The sequence below is a fragment of the Musa acuminata genome, chromosome BXJ1-3, assembly GCF_036884655.1.
Source record: "Musa acuminata AAA Group cultivar baxijiao chromosome BXJ1-3, Cavendish_Baxijiao_AAA, whole genome shotgun sequence".
Lineage (NCBI taxonomy): Eukaryota > Viridiplantae > Streptophyta > Magnoliopsida > Zingiberales > Musaceae > Musa > Musa acuminata.
The window spans coordinates 4,947,823-4,968,551 of NC_088329.1; the positions used below are offsets into that span (position 1 = coordinate 4,947,823).

At 36.5% G+C, this 20,729-nt stretch overlaps 2 protein-coding genes across 4 annotated transcripts; both read left to right on the plus strand.

The window, feature by feature from the left end:
- Positions 1-1,580: 1,580 nt before the first annotated feature.
- On the plus strand, positions 1,581-11,856 carry LOC135618360 (nucleolar complex protein 2 homolog). Of its 3 annotated transcripts, none has more exons than XM_065119253.1 (13): positions 1,581-1,743; positions 4,027-4,067; positions 4,160-4,251; positions 6,494-6,565; positions 6,652-7,176; positions 7,288-7,602; positions 7,720-7,788; positions 8,414-8,743; positions 8,820-9,026; positions 9,123-9,209; positions 9,278-9,372; positions 10,886-11,014; positions 11,099-11,856. In XM_065119253.1, the coding sequence occupies exons 2-13, from the start codon at positions 4,031-4,033 to the stop codon at positions 11,418-11,420; spliced, it is 2,280 nt and encodes a 759-aa protein (XP_064975325.1). In that variant the 5' UTR covers positions 1,581-1,743; positions 4,027-4,030; the 3' UTR covers positions 11,421-11,856. The 3 variants fall into 3 exon arrangements, with proteins under 3 accessions (XP_064975325.1, XP_064975316.1, XP_064975321.1); XM_065119244.1 differs by lacking the exon at positions 1,581-1,743 and adding an exon at positions 2,135-2,216; XM_065119249.1 differs by lacking the exon at positions 1,581-1,743 and adding an exon at positions 2,997-3,155.
- A 5,048-nt stretch (positions 11,857-16,904) lies between these two features.
- Positions 16,905-20,462, plus strand: LOC135618379 (glutamine synthetase nodule isozyme-like). Its single transcript, XM_065119264.1, has 13 exons — positions 16,905-17,064; positions 17,819-17,858; positions 17,953-18,056; positions 18,168-18,216; positions 18,494-18,600; positions 18,710-18,797; positions 19,036-19,164; positions 19,257-19,331; positions 19,412-19,465; positions 19,559-19,596; positions 19,693-19,852; positions 19,941-20,001; positions 20,098-20,462. The coding sequence occupies exons 1-13, from the start codon at positions 16,991-16,993 to the stop codon at positions 20,187-20,189; spliced, it is 1,071 nt and encodes a 356-aa protein (XP_064975336.1). The 5' UTR covers positions 16,905-16,990; the 3' UTR covers positions 20,190-20,462.
- Positions 20,463-20,729: the final 267 nt, after the last annotated feature.

Here is a 20,729-nt window from a genome sequence, read left to right on the forward strand (position 1 = left end):
TTTGTCAATCAAAATTGGTTAGGCTAATTATAGATTAGCTTTTGTAGTTAGAACCTTTTAGCATCTCAATTTTTGAATTTAAAATATTTATATTAAAATTTCTATAGTTATGAAAGTAAAATATTAAACCCCATTTTCTATGACGTTGTTAGTTTATTGACGGAAGATATAACATGTGTATGAATAACACAAAGATGATGGATAAAAAAAGTAATTTTAATGATGATGATAGACTAGTTACAGATCACCCTACGTAGTTAGATCTCTTTAGTATCCCGGTCCCTAGGCTTAAAAAATATATATTGAATTTTCTATAATTATGAAAGTGAAACATTTAATCTCATTTACTCTAACGTCGTCGATTTTATTAATAAAAAATACAACATATACATGAATAGTATAATAATAATAATAACCAAAAATATAATTTCAATACTAGTGATGAATGATGGCGTTGTGAGTGGCTGTTATGGTGGTGGTCGACGATAACAACGCAGTTTTTGACCTTGCTAATATCGATCCGAACATCGATAATGAGAAGGAAGAGGAGGCAGAATAACGAGGAATCTATATTGATACTAGAGGAGGAGAGGACGAAGGTAAGGCATTTGCATCAACATTGCACTGCTCTACCTCCTCTTCCTCCTCTGGCATCACTTTGCATCTACGTTGACACTGAAGGAGGAAGTTGAAGCAGATGAGGCATCTGTGTCGCTAATGACGAGGAGGGAGAAGGAAGAGAAGGCAAGTGAGCTAGCATAGATATGATCAATCGATCTCAAAACCCTAGCCAAAATGGCAATTTCCAATCCGAAGGCTAATTGCAATGCGATGATCTATCGTTTCTTCGTCATCTCGCTCGTCATGTTCGTCGCCACCATCTTTTTGATACTCTCCCCCACCACCACGGTGTTAGAGATGAGTAGGAAGGAATATGAGAATTTTTTTATCTCTCCCACCATCGAATATGTATTCTTCGAGCCTCCATTTTATGTGACGATTAATCCTCGTCATTCAATATGAAGTAGGTTAGCGATTATGCCACTATGGTTGGGGCATATGCATCATTCGCTTGTTGGTTGAAGCTCGAGAGCTCGAAGCAGGCACACGCCTCTTCATTGAGCTCACTCGCAATCTCTCCCTTCTTCTCACCACCCACTATCCCTTCCTTGAATCTGTCACACCATTGAATGAAGTGATTGTTTAAGAATTTGAGCGTGACACCGATGCATATGCCTCACCTACTTCCTCTTCCTCCTTTGACGTCGACATAGATGTAGAGCAACGTTGGAGGAGGAAGAGGAGGTAGAACGGTACAACACCGACGTAGATCCAAATCACCTCCTTCCTCTTCCTCCTTCGATGCCGATGGAGAAGCCTCGTTACTCTGCCTCCTCTTTCTTCTCATCGTCGATGTTCAAATCGATAGTGGTAAGATCGACCATCATCACAATAACCATCAACGGTATCAATGTTTGTTATCAGTAAAATTATCCTTTTATCGATCGTTTAAATATTAATTTTTATAATTTTAAAAATTTAAATATAAATTTTTAAAGCAGGTCACCGCCTGCTTTGTCCGATCAGGATAAAATTGGTTGGAACCTTCCTCATCGCTTCTCGCCTCGTGCGCTGCAAGGAGCGATCGCCTCCTTTGTCCGATCACCCGCCAACGCCCGGTCACCGCATCTCCCAGCACCAACCGCCGCCCCGGCCGTCTCCCGCGCCACCTGCCATCAATAGGTTTGATCTCTCCTCTCCCTCCATTCTTTCGCTCTTTCTCGTTCCTCTCGTCCGCAGCATGGAACCGCCCCAGTGTAGCCCTCCCCGCTCCTGCCTCCGTCTCCCCCTCCTCTCTTCTGTCGCGGACACGACTCCTTCCTCTTTGCTTCCCTCCTCTTCCCTCTCGGCAGTGGCGCCTTCCTCTCTCCTCCCTCCACTCTACCCTCGGCCACGACTTAGAACAGCTGTTGGTACACTCCCCGCTCCTCACGTTGCTTCCTTTCCCTCGTCGACCGCAGCCTGTTGCGATCGCCCGATCTACGGTGCAGATCAAAAGAGGCGTGTCGACTCGGTAACTGACCGAATTTACCGATTCGACTCGGTGATATATACACACCCAACCCCGTCCAACGTAAACGCATACCCTAGCCGCTGCCGCCTCGGGCGACATCTCTCGAACCGTCCGTCGCCACCCTGCAGCGTCGCGCATTCCGGTACGCCTGCTCCGCCCTTCTTCTTTCTCTGTTCCCCTCTCTCCACGATTGCCGCCCTTCCACTTATCTCTCTCTGACCAGGAACGCCCGGTCGAACGCTCTACTCTCTTCTTGTCTCATCTCTCCGCCGTCCCCTCCTCCTTTCCACACGTGTCTCCCCACTCGCTTCTCCCTCCTCCCTTTCTTCTCCGACCTATCCTCTCCTCTTAAGAGGCAAAAGGAATTGGTGCTGATGCTTAATTTTGTCTCTAGATAACTAATGTAGAGGCATATTTTTACAAATAGTTTTTCTTTCTCCAGTAGGTTGCAACTAAATCTGTTTTATGTTATCATTTGATGTGTATTGTTTTTGTAGAACTATTTTCCGAAAATAGTTTTGGTCAAAAACAGCTCGCCTAGGCGCTCGGGCGAGGCGAGGCCCTCTTATAAGGACCAGGCGGCGCGCTTCAATAAAGCGCCGCCTGGGCGCTCGCCCGAGCCCAGCGCCGGGCGCTTCGAGCGAGCGCCTCGCCTCGCCTCGCCCGAGCGCCTCATATAAGGACCAGGCGGCGCGCTTCAATAAAGCGCCGCCTGGGCGCTCGCCTTGAAGCTCGCCGCCTGGGCGCTCGCCCGAGCCCAGCGCCGGGCGCTTCGAGCGAGCGCCCGGTTGATATAAGGCAACCGGGTTCAGTTAAATCTGCGTTAGTTGGTTCAATCGAACCAACTACCGCTCGCAGTTACCTCAAAACCTGCTCGCGACCCTGACTTCCAAACCTACGGTGCGCTTTCTCCCTCTGCCTCCGCCGCCGACGATTTCTCCCTCTGCCTCCGAGTCTTACTCTGTCGCCGACCGAGTCTCCTCAGCTTCCGCTGCTGTCCGCTGCCGCGGCTGTTGTCCTCTGCTTCTCACCGCTGCTTCTCTGAGTTCTGACTTCTCACTGTCGGTTTCACTTTCACTGGGTGATATTTTTTTATCCCTTTTAACAGTTATACTCTTCCCTTCTAACTGTTGTTAACAGTAAATTATTTGTTAACAGTAGATTATTAGTTACTTTACAAAATAATCTTTATTTATTAGATTAATAATATCATATATTTTTATATTTTAATATTCTAGAGTATCTCGTTTCGTTTGTCTCGAGCGTTTTGGGATCTTGGTGCCTAACACTTTTTAAATCATTACCATGATATCATTAAATAAGTGAAACTTTATAAAGATGATAGTAAATTTAGTCAACATAGCCAAAGAAGGATGGTTTCTATGATGATTAAACATATATTAACGATATATTATGATGGACTCCAAGGCCAACCGAGCAATTATGAAGTACCAGAACATATCTTCGGGCAATTTAGCAATCAAAAGTAGCGATGCAGGACAGGTTTGTGACAATTTGAGGAAGTATTATCTTAATTTTTTAAGAATTGAGGAAGGGAAAGATAATGACTGAAAAAAAAGTAAGAAAAAACGATGACACACTCTGGCTCAGTAATGAACTTTCATGGTTGAACGTCTTGTAACTCTGCACGTTTCATACGTGAACAATGGAACCTGATTGCATCATTCTTTTACGTATCATACCCATAACAAAAAAGACTGAGTTAATTTACGAAAAAATACTAAATTTTTTAAAAGCTTTACTAGCTGGAATTAAAAAAATAATGGTGATTGAGGAAATTCAATCACATTTTTTTGTTTTCACTTTGAGGAGTATTGTTGATTTTGTTTGTTTGTTTGGTAATCTGTTTCGTATCTTTTTTTTCCCCCACTTTGAGGAGCATTGCGGTATAATTTTAAAGTTTTGTTTCTGTTGTATATTCTATTTTTCAGAAGGATGAAGGTGAATGGCATGTTTGACTACGATGATTCAGGTAATGGTGGAAGCTATCTTCTAACTGTTACTATCTTAGTATCCATCTATGTACTAGTTTGTCATCTAACACAATGTATGTGCATTTGTTAGAGAAAAGTAGCTTTGGGGAGGAAGAAAGCCTTTCTAGTTCACGGAAAAAAGCCAAAGAGCATGTGAAGCAATTGCAGAGACTTCAAGAAAAGGTGACATTTTTCTCTTGTGTCATCTTAGTACATGAGTTTGTGAAATATATTTATGCACTATTAGAATCTTCCCTTTCAATAGCATTTTAGGATGTTTTTGTCTTTTATAGGTACTGCCATGTTATTTCGTTTAAGTTGGTTGTTCTTGACGTGGTATGGTGTTTGATGCTTGGACCATAATATTTGATTGAAATGACTTGTCAATGTATTTGTCTAGGAGCTCTGCATATGCATGCTTGTCTCATATGTAAAGGAGTTAATAGTGTGTCTTTGTTATAAAAATATTGTAGTGATCACTAACTAAAATTTATTTAGAAATCTGTGAAATGTCTAGACCAAGGCATTAAGATAAGGGAAAAAATGATGGTTATCTACCTGATAAATGATGGAAGAATTTAAAGATAGGGAGAGACTTTGTCTTCTATGCATGGTTACTTTTGACTTGGAATAGCATATGATATGTATCTTAGGAGAAGAATCTAGATTTTTTGATGTAATTATGGTATGTAGGAATTACCATAAAGGATTATATGAGGTGAGTCAATTGAGTTTCTAGTAAGAACAGATTCATATACTTTTACCTATTTGGACTAATTGTGTTTGCCCTTACAAGACATTCATGATAAAATTTATGGTACAATTTATTTATTTGTGATATTTTATCAATTGACTAAAGTAGAATATTGATCATTATTGAAATCTATTGAACATTTTGTATGTTAAGTTGAAAAATATTGATAGAATTAGGGATGACTTGTATTACAAGAAAAAAACAATGAGAAGTTGCACTGAATATGAATTACAATTAAGACCAATTGAGTTTAGGAGACCTGAATTTATTGGGGTGGTTCTGTAGATAGATCTAACGAGGACTTTTGAGAAGTTGAACAAAGATTTGCTTAGAAAAACGAGAGAAGGTGATATCTTTAAATTACGAGGATTATCACCCTAAGCGAAAATAGATTATAGGATAGTTTTGCTTGAGGTTTTTGCCCTTTAAGTGTTTAAATCATAGGAGACGCCCATTGATTTCAATCTCGGTTATTAAAAGTATGCGCTGATTGTTATACTGTCACAAAGTATAAGTGAAGTGCTTCAAATATTTAGATCGTAGGAGAGGCCAATTTTAAAAAATTGACAAGAAGATCTAAGGAAATTTTTAGCTCATAGTTTATAGCAAATTTTTTCCTTTACTTGTATGATAGAGTTTCTGATAAAACTATCAGGTAGTGAACATTAATCAGGTTTGATGCAGTTGTTTATTCGAGAAAACAAGTTATGGAAATCAAACAGTCTTGAAACTTGTCTGCCACCAACATAGAAAGATCAAATTTATTGTTCACCAATATGGCATGCACATATATTCGTAGAAGTATGGCAAGATGCTTTTGAGTTATACAGGCATTATAAACAAAAAGGTTTAAATTAATTAGGACCAGGATTGATCATGTGAAATATAATCTAACAATATTAAGAGAGAAACCGAGGAACTACTTGAGACGGAGAAATGAGATGTTACTGCATGAATTGCCGGTATCATACCAATCCAATAGGCGAGTATGGTATAAGACCAACCCTTAAATCCTTGCATAATATAATTCCTCAGTTTTTTCTTTCAACATTAGAGAGCTTCATCTATATTGGTCTGGATGCATGATAAAGATCAAGTGCTATATACATGATTACTCGAGAGAAACCAAGGAATTCCTCAAGACGGAGAAATGAGATGTTACTGCATGAATTTCCGGTATCATACCGATCCAATAGGTCAGTGTGGTATCAGACCAACATTTAAATCCTTGCATAATATAATTCCACAGTTTTTTCTTTCAACATTAGAGAGCTTCATCTATATTGGTCTGGATGCATGATAAAGATCAGGAGCTATAGTATGTACAGGATGCTGAGATATTCACATTTTGCTTCAGCTCTGGAGCTTGTGGTGTAAAAAATTATCAACATAATTGTTCTTAGAAATGGTTATGACTGCGATGACCTTTGTTGGCAACCTTGTCTGTTGCTTCTCCGCTACAGAAGATTTTATTCTCTTGTAGCCTACTATGCACCTCTGTAATTGCTGGTCTCGTCTCCTACACTTCGACAAATATCAAAGTATTTTTTTCATATTCTCCAACAAAGTCAAAGAAGTAATGTTTAAGACGACTTCTGATAAAGAATTTTACTTTGGATTCATGTGACCAGCTTGATTGAACTTCATTTAAACATCAATTTGTTTTTGCAGGATCCAGAATTTTATGAGTATTTGAAAGAGCATGACAAAGAGCTGTTGGAGTTCAATGATGAAGATATTGACGTGAGTGTCAATCAGATTGATTTATGGTTTCATGTCTTGTTATGGCCAATTAGAAAGCTGACCTGTTTGCTCAATGTGCTTTCTAGGAAGAGTCGGGAACTGATTTGGAGGAGGATGTTAACTCTCATGTTACTGTACAAAAAGAGCATGAACCATCAGGGAAAGTAATCACTACTGCGATGGTTGATGGATGGTGCATCGCAATTAAAGAAAATAAAAACCTTGGTGCACTTAGATCTCTGCTGCGAGCTTTTCGGATGGCATGCCATTATGGTGATGATAGAGAAGATGGTTCAGCTCCAAAGTTTAGTATCATTTCGAGCAGTGTATTTAATAAGATAATGGTGTTTGTTCTAAATGAAATGGATGCGATTCTCCGTGGTTTGTTAAATGCCCCTAGCTCAGGTGGGAAGAAGGAGACTGTTATAGATCTCATGACATCTAAATTGTGGAAGAAGTATGGTAGCTTAATGAAGTTATATCTTGGTAATGGACTCCATATATTAACACAAATGACAGATGAACAAATGATATCATTTACTTTGAAGCGTGTCAAGGCATCAGCTGTTTTTTTAGCTGCTTTTCCTACTCTTTTGAGGAAGTATATCAAGGTACCTCAAAATTGATGTTCTTTTGCAGTGCATTTTTCTTATTTCAGTGTCTAGAGATTTAGGACTTTCTCCTCTTTTTAGATGTGATTTTCAACTGTTAAGCTGTTCCAGGTTGCTATTCACTCTTGGGGCACTGGCAGGGGTGCTTTACCTGTGGTTTCATTTCTGTTCCTGAGAGACTTGTGCATTCGACTTGGTTCCGATTGTCTTGATGCATGCCTTAAGGGTGTATACAAGGCTTATGTTTTAAACTGCAAACTGTCCAAGTCCATAAGTAGATCAAAGTTGCAACACATTCAATTCCTTGGGAATTGTGTAACTGAACTGTATGGTGTGGAACCGCCAGCTGCATATCAGCACGCATTTGTTTTCATTCGTCAGTTGGCAGTAATATTACGAAGTTCCCTTACTGAAAAGGGAACAAAGGTAAGGCAGTGCTGAAAATCTTAATTTTTTGAGTAAGCATCTGTATGCAGATAATCATCATACTTTGTCCTTTGTTTACTTTTTTTAATTTTATGCTTCTCATATTTCATCTTGAAGGCAGTAAAAGACAAAAATAAAGGGAAAAAACAGCAAGAAAGCAACAAAAACACAAAGCAACAAGTTCAGGTGAGTCCTGTAGTGATCTCTTTATGGTCCATCTCTTTGTACTTGTAAAACTGGCTTGTTTAAGATTAAGGTTTAGCTGCGTTAATTTTACTTGGAAGAAGTAAATCCAGAGCAATTTGTCGGTGCACACAGATTTTATGTGCGGTGTAGCTTCATATTGCTAGAGAAAAAAAAAGAAGAAGAAAAGATATGTTCTTCATTCTAGCGAAACTATGAATTCTGCTGTTTCATTTTTTTTCTTATTTCAACAGCATGGTATATTTGATGAATGTTAACTTTTTTTTTTCTAGTTTCCATGCCTTATTAAATGCACTTAAATCAGAATTACATTGTTCTCGAAATATTTTTACCGCAACATTAGGAAAAAATATCTCATGGGAGGTTTTGCAATAGTAGGATTATGTAAATACTATTTACTAACATGCTTATTCAGTGCATTTATCAGTATAAGGTTCTTTAATAGACAGTGGAAATGAAGATGTAGGTTTTTTTTATGTTGCAATCCTAGTGGGTAAATCCTTTAGAAAATGGATCTATTTAGTTGCCTTGTTTTTGTAGCATTTATATTTTCAAAGAAGCCTCATTGTTTCATACTGTTGACATTATGGTTCATGTCCTTTTGCAGAAAGCGTATCAAAAGGTCTATGATTGGCAGTTCATATTCTGCCTTGAAGTTTGGACTGGTGTTATATGTGCCTACAACTCGGAAGCCGATTTTCGACCTTTGGCTTATCCACTTACTCAAATAATAAGTGGGGTAGCATCATTGGTACCAACTGTTCGATATGTACCACTTAGGCTTCGATGCATAAGAATGCTCAACCGCATTGCAGCAGCCACTGGTACCTTTATTCCTGTGTCTTCCCTTCTGCTTGATATGTTGAAAATGAAAGAACTGAATGGTCCTCCAACTGGGGGTGTTGGTAAAGCAGTCAATTTGCTTAACATGAAGCAGGTGAAGTTTGTTTTGATAATTTTATAATACAGACTGACAGCACTGGAAGAATTTTCACCTTAAAATGTTATTGCAGGTGGATAAGACGACAATGAAGACACGTGCATTTCAAGAGGCTTGCATATATTGTTTGGTTGAAGAACTAGCTGAACATCTGGCTCAATGGAGCTATTCACCCGCCTTTTTTGAGCTGTCATTTATCCCTCTTGTTTGGTTGCGGAGCTTCTGCAAATCCACCAAAGCGGATAGACTTCGGCGGGAAATAAAGGAGCTAATCCGTCAGGTATTGTGTGGTAAATAGCTATGCACACCAATGACAAGTACCAAAAAAAGGAGAAAATAATTTGTATTTTCATTGAATGTCATGCCTTTGTCTCAGGTGGAGGCAAATTGTGAATTTACAAACTTAAGGCGCTCAAAAATTGAATTCTCACCTAGCGATCCCGCCATAGCATCATTTCTTAAGGTATCTGTTCAACAACATTTTTTTTATAACTTCTTTATCCGGGCTAATCAAATTTTGTTTTACAATAGGCTGAAAAGGAATGTGGAGATAGTCCTCTTTCAAAGTTTGCTGCTAATTTACGTTTCAGATCTCAACAGAGGAATGACTCTCTGGTGGAATCTAGGTTGGTATTATTAGGGATGCAAAACCATCACTGACTTATTTTACTGTTTTTAAGATAAGAAAAATGGACTAGAGTGTTTTGGCCAGATTCAATACATGGTCAATTGAATATTCATGATCATCTCTTTATATTTAAAGAGAAGAGAGAACCATTTGTTATCTTGATGCTGTGTCTGTAGTACATCTCAAAACGAAACCTCTTTTTTTCTAATTCCAGCAAAATTAGTCTGATCATCAGTAGTTGAGTATAGATTTAAAGAAACTTTAAGGGGGGAAAGAGAAATAATGTAGAACTAAATAGTAGGGATGGCAATGGGGTGTGTTGGTGTAGGTTTTACCATCCCCATCACTATCCCAAGTTAGATTTAGTACACTCTGTTCCTACGATATTGCTCGGACATCTCTGTTTTAATAGGCCAAAGGATTGGATGATGGCTGCATAGCTTCAAATCCACCGAACAGCATTGATGATGGTGAGAGTTATTAAGCAACAGGAGAGCTTGTTGACACTGCTGCTGCAATTGTTTTCAGATATGAGGGAGAATTGCAGAGGAGATGCTTACTAGGAATATAATTGTGTAGCAAAGGAAGGAGAGAGGGGATGGTAGGGAGGAAATAGATTGAGAGGAAAGGAGGGAGACGAGTGAAAGCAAGTGGAAGGACAGGGAAAGGTGCAAAGATAATATGGAATTGGGGACGTGAGATAGGAATTTAGACTAGGTGATTTAGGGATACGTGAAACATTTAAGGGATTAAGTTTGGGTAACTCTGTTTGAGGTTTTCTATCCCCATGGATTCAGATTTTATTTTAACTCTACTACTTATTGGCTATAGAATAAATAATAGTGGACCACTGAATCTTGGAGCCAGTGAAAATCATGACTTAAGATCTTATGAATCAAGGGGAACAGAAAGAATTTAAAGAAACCACAATGTTTGTTGTTTAATGATTAAACAAAGAAGTGTTCATGTTTCACAAGCATGATGGTTGCTATGCAGTTGACTTTGATAGATCAATTCGTTTATTGCTTAGGTAATAGTACAGGCAACTAGATTGCAGATAAGTATTGATTGAATCATTTACCACTCAATATCTCTCACAAGTGAATGTATATAATGCCAAGTTTAAATGTATATAGGTTTGTTTATATACAACCAATCTCATTAGAGATTTGAATACAAATTTGGAATTAAATGGGATGTGATAAATAGCATCATTATTCAAGGCTTTGAATAATGAGGCACACATTGTCTGTATCAAGTGAAACAGTGGCAGATTTTCTTTTCCATTTAAAATTTTGAACACGATGGTTTTGAGCTCTAGTTCAAGTATTGTATTTTGCAATATGGTACATGTTAAAATTTTGAGTGTCATGCCTAACAAAATTTCTAAGCTCTTTTAACGTTTTAGGAAGATAACTTGTTCCTGTCCATTGGCTTTCATGAGTGCTCCTTTATTTCCAATGAAATTCTTAATTTGCTTATGATTAATACATGTGCTTTTCTATTGTCAGTGTTCTTGTTGGAGCAGAATCTTCTTTGTTTGGCAGCAAGATACCTGAACTTGATTATGAAGATGATGGTGGAGATGTGGAAGAAGGTGCTGCTGTGTTTAGCTCATCTTGGTTGCCTGAAAAGAAAAGGTGTGGTCCTATTTATGATTAGATGCCCATCTTCACTTGTTGTCATTTATCTTCCACATTTTGATGATGTATAATGTTGCACAGTAAGGAAAAGAAGAAGAGCTCGAAGAAGCGACCCAGAGATGACAAGCACGATGTTGGTGGAGATGAGGATGTGATTGAGGATCTGGTCCTTAGTTCGGACGATGAAGGTGATGATGTTGATAATGCCAGTGCTCGTAGCAGTAGTCCCCCTCTCGAGGATGGATACCAGGAGGTGGGGCAGGATTCTGTGAAACAGAATCATAAAAAACGGTGGCTAGCTACCTCATTAGATCATGTCAAGGGGCAAGAAAAGTCAGCAGCTGCCACTGGTAAAAGAAGAAAACCTCGGAGAAAGAAAGCCAAGAAGAGTGTAGATCCTTGAACTATGGTTCCATACTGTGATAAACTTGTTATATTCCTGCTGTCGGAAGAAGAACACAAATGCTATTGGTTTTTGTGCCTGTGAATGAAAGTCTATTTAAAGGCTATTTGGCATAGAGAGAGGCAGGGAGGTGGGGAGGGAGAGTTTTCACTGTAGGGAGGGGAGCGAAAGCAATCATGGTTGATCGGGGATAAACAAAAATTTTGCTTGTGAGATGTATATCTTTGGTGATATCATCTCGATAGCTTTTTCTAGTTTCTAGTGTCTTGTTTATCCGCTTGGATTTCAGAATATGTAGTAAGGAGGTGGCAACTATATTTTACAAGGCAAATTACTTACAAAATTGATTAACTACATTCACTAGGTTGTGCTACTTCTGTAATGGGAAACAGAATCATTTTTGCTATATATTTTAATAAATTACACTTCCTGGTGATTGTGGTGTTTTAGAGATCCTTGATCAAAGTTGATGAGTCATTAATTTCAGCTTCTTAGTAATCATGTTCATAATTATTTTGAGGTTTTTATATGGATATCCTTTTCAAATTGGAAATGGTTTATTAGTCTGTCATAATATATGTTCTTTCAAAATGGTGCATCAGTCTAAGCAATTGAGTTGTTTATAATTAAATGACAATCAACAGATAGAGATTAACCATTAAGGGTATATGCACATTTATTTATAGGAAAGTTTTTAGGTTTAGTAAAGAATTACATATGCTAAACTTCAATTTAAAGGGACAAATGCAAAAATCATTGATTTTGGGGTGCTCTCTCTCTCTCTCTCTCTCTCTCTCTCTCTCTCTCTCTCTATATATATATATATATATATATATATATATATATATATATATATATAATTTTGTTAATTATTTTACCTTATTTTAGAAATTTCTCATAATATCATTTAATTTCCAAACCCAATCATTATGATTTGCGACAACTGAATCTTGAGAGAAGAAACCTTTGGTTGGCATGATGCCATGTGGTTGAGATTCTTAACACCATATAATCCAACAAAATCTCCTCATCAATCATATTCCACTCACTGTTCCATGTTTTGGAGCTTAGTCATCATTTTCTAAGATTTTAGATTCGAATCTCATCTCTCATAAAATAAATAAATAAAAATCTGAGAGAATAAAGGCATGTAAGATGGCCTTAGCTTCCCTCCGTAAGCACATTATCCATGAAACTTTGGAATATTTTGCAGCAAAATTGAGGTCCTCAGCTTCAAATTTCTTGGCAGATAAAGACCCCGACATGCAACCTAATGATGCTCTCTCGGAAGTTGCCAACATGCATTGGGTTGGCTCTCATTTGGTGCTCTCAGTCTTCCCTGTCATGGTCACTGACCATCTTGCCAACTCACATTGGAGAATTATTTGGTCCAGGGTGATTCTTTGACCTTGATTGATAACCAGGTGATTCAAGAACGATGTGAAGGAGCAGCCTCGTAGCTAAGCCCTTCTCTTACGATACCAATCGGATCATTTCAAGTACTCCAATAATAATTTGTGGTGAGTATCCAATTTGCAACCTGTAATTTAATGAATGATTCATATCTATCTTAGAGAGGATGCCGAGAGTTGATGATGACATATTTAGGTCATTCGATTTCCTTGTGTAAAACACGTCGTTCTTTTATAATCTCAAAATTATAATGATTAAGAATCATTAGATAAAGATATTCATAATTTGAACTATTGTATATATAAAAAAAATTAGTTTAATTTGGTTGAATTGAGATGGATATAATACAATCCAACCAAAAAATATAATTCACTTTGCTAACTAAACGATCAAGTGGAGTGGTTTGGATAGGAGGACATGTTCCAAGGACCACACAAGTAGTCTTCTTGCATCTCCCTCTTAGCTTTCTTCCAATGGTCCTATCTTGCCAATTAGACAAAAAGATACTATACATGAGAGGTGAAAGGTTTTGTCTTTAATAGTAGAACTTTAATCTTCATCTTACACATTTTTCTCATGACCATGATCGATGATGATGATGATATTTCATAAATCTGAACCGGCTTGAATCGTTCTTGTGATCAAGGAAGAATATATGTCTCTTAAGAAAAAAAAAAAAAGATCAAGGAGTGCTTAAAAAGCATTATATGCATAATTAATCAATCGGAAGAGGATCGTTTGGGATGACAAACTCCCTTAAAAAAGTTCTTATCATCAAAAGCAAAAAAAAAAATGTTAATAATATAGAACATTTAATGCATTTGGCTTAGGAAACAATAATATTAGTTGAGTTCGAAATAACAAATGTTAAGATTTAGGAAGCCTAAGAACACATTGTAGACTTTATATGATTCCTGTTCAAATACAACAAAAAGGTTGCACATAACAAAGAAGATAAAGATGCCATTTCACTTTATTATCCTCTCCTTTTGAATCTCCCCAATCTCCAGCACAATATCTAATTTGGATCATGGGAGAAAGTTGCGGAACATGTGTTCTAGTTGGGATATCTATTCGGAACCCATTCGGTTCAGTTTCCGAAAGAATAAAGGCACAAAGTTGTAAGAACAATTGTTAGGTATGTGTGTCGTAGTAGCAAACTCGGATGGCATTTGTTTCACTTTTGCATCCGAGTCGATACCCACATTAATGTTCAAAGTGATTAGAAAAATGAGATAATTACAAGAAAAATGAATCTAGAGATCCATCTTGCTGGGATAATTGATCTTTTAATTTATTAAGTTCGAAATATTAATTTAAAATACTTAAAATAATATTAATAGTATATCTATAAAATCATTATAGATCAATCTAAATCTTTTTTTCACTACAAATATGAGATTAAATTGAATGTTATAATCTTTCTAAAACTAAATCTAAGTGTTACAATCTTCACTACTTAAGAGATTGACCATATTATCGAGGTTCAATATATCTTAAAATTAGATCATAGTATTATTATGATATCATTTTATCGAATAAATCTAATATAACTTTTTATTTGAGTCTCTCATGATATCAACTATTATTATTTAATTAAATGAGACAACGAGCTTAGTAACTTTGTCGAGCCTTAACTATCTGTTCAAAAATTCTCAAACTAAAATTAATAGTTATATATTCATTAAATCTTTATAAATCGCTTGAATATGACTACATTCGGGACTTCCAATATCAACATTTAGTGATTGCTAACGTGTTTAGATTTATTTAATGACACAACATCCAACATGCATCTGACTTAGAGAGCCACTAAAGTGATGGGCACTATATAGACCACTTCCAATTTAATCCATTGTTTGAAATAGCACCACCAAATATATATATATATATATATATTATATGTGTGTGTGCGCTTGTGCGTGCGAAAGTTTAAGCCCCTTAATTATTATCCGTATTAGATAGAAATTATTACCATCTAGCTAGATTTATTATTTGAATAGCATCATTTTAGGGCCTAAGATTTTATTGGAGATCGTAAGAAAAGGAAAATAGTCTTAGTTTGCATATGGTATGATTGGATTAGTATATTACTTATATAACAATGCCAATGAGGAGCAGTACCCAATTTGTAATTGCAGATACTTATAACCATGCATTTCCCTAAGATTAAAATTAATTTACTTCTCAAGATAAATTTTATTTTGTTGAATTAGTCTTCTATTAATATCTAAGAAGTGCTGGCTATTTCAATCTCTGCAGTTGTCATGTTCAATCTAGTTGATTTGGTTTTGGTTGCCTGTTTAGAAGTGGTTTGATATGCTCAGATTACATACTCAGAATCTTGAATAGATTATCTGAATATAGAGAAAAAGTTATCAGAGATTGATTGAAGTTTTCATGTAGATGTTGACGTAGATATCGACATAAGATCTTGTTACAGTAAAAATGTGCCATATTGATGCCACTTACTCCATAACTTAGCTCTATTTGGACATCTCCATTTTATATGATTGATATGGTGGAGCCATCTGATTGGTGAGCCAACTCCATATGATTGATATTTCAATTGTGCATGAAGAATATCTCAGCTCTATGTGATCGATATGATGGAAGAGAGCTATAGAATCTTAAGTTTGATGCAATATAATAATAACTATAATGAATCATATATCCTCGTAACAATAACACAATAAGTAATATAACAATCATGCATACTATAAAAATGATGAATAGATGACATACTATATCTTAAGTCTGATTTATCCTACTTATCAACTGACTTAAGCTTCAGGAACATTATTGAGAGCGTCTTCCATATAGTTTTGCAGGATTCAAAAAACATTTGAAAGAGATTATTTTGAGATCGACTTAGAAAGAATCATTCGAATTAGTTTTCAATTTCAACAACTAGAAATTAAACTAATAGATATATATATATATATGCCAATTCATGGCATATAAATGGAGTTGGGTATGATATATTTTCTTGGACTATATATATATATATATATATATATATATATATATATATATATATAACCTATCACAATGATATTATGTTTACTCTGATATGATATTTTATAGTCATAAAATTAAGGAATTACTTGCTTAAGTCTTCAGCTAATAAGTAATTGGATCGATGGATCAATCAAATCCACTACATGTTTACTTAAAATTCTAAAATATATAAAAATATTAGAAAAGATCAAACTTAAAATACTAAAAATGATAAAAAAAAAAAAAAAAAAAAAAGAAGAATGTGGCATGTTATGTAACTGTAAAAAAAAAGAAAAAAAAGACAATAGGACAAAAGAGACAAAAAGTGTGGCCAAATAGTAGGTGGAGAGGGAGGATTGTTCGAGAGAGAAGGTTAGAGCTCTAAATATAATTTATTTTTGCTTAACATTATAGATACTAAAATAATCTTGAATCAAATTTTTTATTTTTTATAATAATAATAACAATAATAAAAATCATAAATCTCAATTATTTGAGATTAACTATATATAAAAATGTATATATTTAGTTAAGTTCAAAATACTTAAATATTTATTTATAATTTTTATTAAATCTTTATATATATTTTTTAGTGCATACTCAAAATATCTTAAATAATCTTCTCTTATCTTATCTTCTATCGAGATGATATATAGTTGTTCATATATTAAAATATTTTTTTATTGCTCATTAATCTTTAAAGATAATTTATTTTTGCTTAACATTATAGATACTAAAATAAATCGAATCAACTTTTTTCTTTATTTTCTTAGATAAGTAAAAAAGAGAACTTCTCTGAAAAATTTAAAGCTATGTTAGCTTTCTCATTCTATCATCCATTACCATAATTATTTTTACTAATCCCAACATAATAATTGTCAAATTATAAAATAAAAAATTATAAAGTATTCGTCACCATCATCTATTTATATATTTTTAAATAAATTAATTAATAATTATATATTTGTTTGTGGTTAAGAATATATATAGATAATTGACCAAAAGAAACGGAGTGCCCATTTTCCTCCACGATCTCACCACCAGCCGCCTATATAAACCCTTTTGCCACCCCTCTCCACCTCGCTCTTAGATCTTTTCCTTTTTGTGTTTGTAGGAGAGAGAGAGAGAGAGCTTTGATCGCTTCGTTTGCAGCAGCCATGTCTCTGCTCACAGATCTCGTCAACCTTAACCTTAGCAACACCACTGACAACATCATTGCCGAGTACATATGGTACGTTTGCTTCCCTCTTTCCTCTGTTATTTTGCTTGTCGTTTCTAGTGCAAAGGCGGCTCCTTTACTGAATATTGAGATCGCAAAGACGCTGTTCCTTCTCCCTTTCTTTTTGTTGGAACTTCTCTGTGTGTCGTAAACTCTTTTCCCTTTCACGGATCTATTCTCCTTTTTTGGCACGCTTTTTAATGCTAGTTTCTACTGGTCTCAGTAAAGATTTCAGTGGTAGACTTGGATCTTTGGCCTTGAGGACCGTTCTCTGATCTATGAAATGCGAAAAGGCTGTTCCTTTCGTGCATTTAGGGATGGTTTGAGTTTTATAATTAGAGCGCAGTAGATTCTTTCTTACTCTTTCTACGTTTTGATGTTCTTTTGCTGAATCCTTCCCTCCTACCTGTTGTGGCTCGATTATTACTTCCATTGGACTTTTGGTTTTGATTATCTTTTAGGTGGTAATGGAGACGATGGATTCCAGGACTCTATCTATGCTTCCCTACATCTGATCACTATATACGTCCAATTCTAACATATGTTTCTGAAGAGAGCCTTCTGATCGTCCATATATGTTTAGTCCTTCATCATTTTGTTCTTCTGTTTTGTCCAAAATTTGATCTTAAAGAGGTGTTTATTATTTTAAACATATATTTTACACTATTTCTTTGTGTAAAAAATAGTGTTAATATATGTTTCATGGTTTCTGCTTACCATTCAAATTGCTAGATGACATTTAGTATATGTTTACTCTATGCAACAGGATAGGAGGAAGTGGTATGGATATGCGAAGCAAAGCCAGGGTATGTTGTTGTTATCTTAACTAGATGATTGGTAATATGTAGTTATGTTTTCTGTACTGCTTACCAAAATACTGAGTTTGTTCCTTTTGAGCAGACTCTCACTGGTCCTGTCACTGATCCCTCTAAGCTTCCCAAGTGGAATTATGATGGTTCCAGCACAGGTCAAGCTCCTGGTGAGGACAGCGAAGTGATCTTGTAGTAAGTCTTGCATCTCACCTTTTTCCATTTCTTACGGTTTTAGGTATTTTTTGGATTAATTCCGACTTGTTTGTGTTATAATTCCTTGTACAAATTGCCTCTGTTGTGTAGTCCTCAAGCCATCTTCAAGGATCCATTCAGGAGGGGCAACAACATTCTTGTAAGTAGATTCAAACACAGCTTTTGTAAGATATCAAAAACATTTATTGTCCAGGAGTATTTACAGGGGCTTAAAATTGTTTATGGTTGGCTCTGATTCGTATGTCCATTAATATTCTACACCATTTGTCTTTGATTAGATGCTTGTATTTATATAAATCTGTAGAGTGTAGTCTTTTGATCCCAGGAAGGTGTTCATTTCTTGAAAGGTTTGCATAGTATGTTTCCTTCAACTCCATTACGTACAAGAGAACTGGAACAGTTCTTTTGACTTGTAGGTCATGTGTGACTGCTATACCCCAGCCGGAGAGCCAATTCCCACCAACAAAAGGTTCAATGCTGCTAAGATATTTAGCCATCCTGCTGTTACTGCTGAAGTACCATGGTATATGTCTATATATATGATCACCTTATTATTTTGTTTATTCTCTCTCTCTTTCTCTCTCTCTCTAGAAAGAATCCTAACCTTGCTTCACATTCTACATGAATAATAGGTATGGAATTGAGCAGGAATACACCCTTCTGCAAAAGGATGTCAAGTGGCCTCTTGGTTGGCCAGTTGGTGGGTTCCCTGGTCCTCAGGTAATCAAATTATTCTCAGAAATACTTGATTAAATGATAGGATTATGTATCTTGATACTTAATTCTTATGATGAAAGTTACTACAATTCAATATCCAATACTACTAGAAGGTATAATCTCTATAGTTATCACTTATGTTCCTTTGAGATGAAGAGTTCCATTTGTTTTGATCTTAATTTCCTATTTTATGTCTCATAGTGTGCTCATTCAATCGTCGTGTTCTTCTTGTTTGTGGCAGGGACCCTACTACTGTGCTGCTGGGGCAGACAAAGCTTTTGGCCGAGACATAGTTGATGCTCATTACAAAGCTTGTCTCTATGCTGGTGTCAACATCAGTGGCATCAATGGGGAAGTCATGCCGGGCCAGGTAATCTTTGTTTCCTTGCAGTGAAAAGGTCTCATTTCTCTCTCCCCTCCTTGATAGTGTTTGTAAGCAGCTGCTCTTTCTATGATGTGCAGTGGGAGTTTCAAGTTGGTCCTGCTGTTGGCATCTCTGCTGGAGATGAACTGTGGATTGCTCGTTACATTCTTGAGGTGATTAATGTTGAGATTATGAGAACATAACTCACTATGTATCCATTGGCTAATTCAAGCTTTCTGTTTTCTCCATCCAGAGGATCACTGAAATTGCAGGTGTTGTTCTTTCTTTTGACCCAAAGCCAATCCAGGTTAGATTTGTGTTCTCATTTTCTTCCTTCCTAAAGCATATGATGACAGAATGGGAATCACCATTTGAAATCATTTATCTGTGTGACTGCTAGGGAGATTGGAATGGAGCTGGTGCTCACACAAACTACAGGTAACACAAATTGCCTCATCATTGAATCCTGCTTACATGATTTGCCATTGAAAAGAATGACAGCCGTCAAAGTCTCACTCTAACTTCTGCTTCCAGTACCCAGTCCATGAGGAGTGATGGAGGATACGAAGTCATCAAGAAGGCCATCGAAAAGCTTGGCAAGAGGCACAAAGAGCATATTGCTGCATATGGAGAAGGCAATGAGCGCCGACTCACTGGGCGACATGAGACTGCTGATATCAACACCTTCCTTTGGGTATGTGATTCATTCCCTGATCGAAATCATACTATTCTACTGTCGTCTCAGATCTGTTCTCATTAAGCTGCAAAATTTTGGTCGGTAGGGTGTTGCTAATCGTGGAGCTTCCATTCGAGTAGGCCGTGAGACGGAGAGAAATGGGAAAGGTTGAACTCCTTACAACTCTTCTTGTGTCTCATTCAATTTGCTTAATTGCAGTCTTTTATCCTTAGTTATGATGGATGTGTTATACATCTCTTCAGGTTATTTCGAGGATCGAAGGCCCGCATCGAACATGGATCCATATATTGTCACTTCCATGATTGCTGAGACCACCATCCTCTGGGAACCATGAGCAGTGGAGCAGCCATGGATCCTTATATTTCAGGGAACTCTGTGTTCTAATGAATTGTGTTTCATTGGGAAGTCTCATTTCTTTTCCTGTTAAGTAGGGAAGAATAAACATACTAAGATCATTGTGTAATGTGCTGTGAAAGTCTGAAATGGCTTTTCTATCAGCTTTGCCTTTGCAATGGATTTCAGAAGATAGGATATGAACTTCTATGTTTGTGATCATAATTTGTAAAAGGTTATCAGAAGAAGTATTTAGGGAAGTAGTGTTTCAACATCTAGCAGTTGGATTGGATAATCATGATTTGACCATGAACTGATTGCTGGTGGCTTTTCCCAGATCTGTAAAAAGTTAGATCTCTCAGTTCCTAATTTCCAGGACTCTCTTGCCCACTGCAATTTCCAATTAAATCATTAGGTTGTTCTTCATGTGAGAGGCCAAAGCAATAAGAGTGGGATTTGACAAAGAATGGAAAGGTTAAATATGCTGAACAAAATTCTCTTTGATATGAGAAATTTGCTATTTCTTTTCTTTCTTTTTGGC

Excerpts from the sequence above, each read along its gene's own strand:
- LOC135618360 (XM_065119253.1), top strand. The coding sequence starts at position 4,031 with ATGAAGGTGAATGGCATGTTTGACTACGATGATTCAG. Across the intron at positions 4,252-6,493 it reads TGCAGAGACTTCAAGAAAAG|GATCCAGAATTTTATGAGTA; the intron begins GTGACATTTTTC and ends TTGTTTTTGCAG. Across the intron at positions 6,566-6,651 it reads TCAATGATGAAGATATTGAC|GAAGAGTCGGGAACTGATTT; the intron begins GTGAGTGTCAAT and ends TGTGCTTTCTAG.
- LOC135618379 (XM_065119264.1), top strand. The coding sequence starts at position 16,991 with ATGTCTCTGCTCACAGATCTCGTCAACCTTAACCTTAGCAACACCACT. Across the intron at positions 18,798-19,035 it reads GTGGGTTCCCTGGTCCTCAG|GGACCCTACTACTGTGCTGC; the intron begins GTAATCAAATTA and ends TGTTTGTGGCAG. Across the intron at positions 19,165-19,256 it reads GGGAAGTCATGCCGGGCCAG|TGGGAGTTTCAAGTTGGTCC; the intron begins GTAATCTTTGTT and ends TATGATGTGCAG.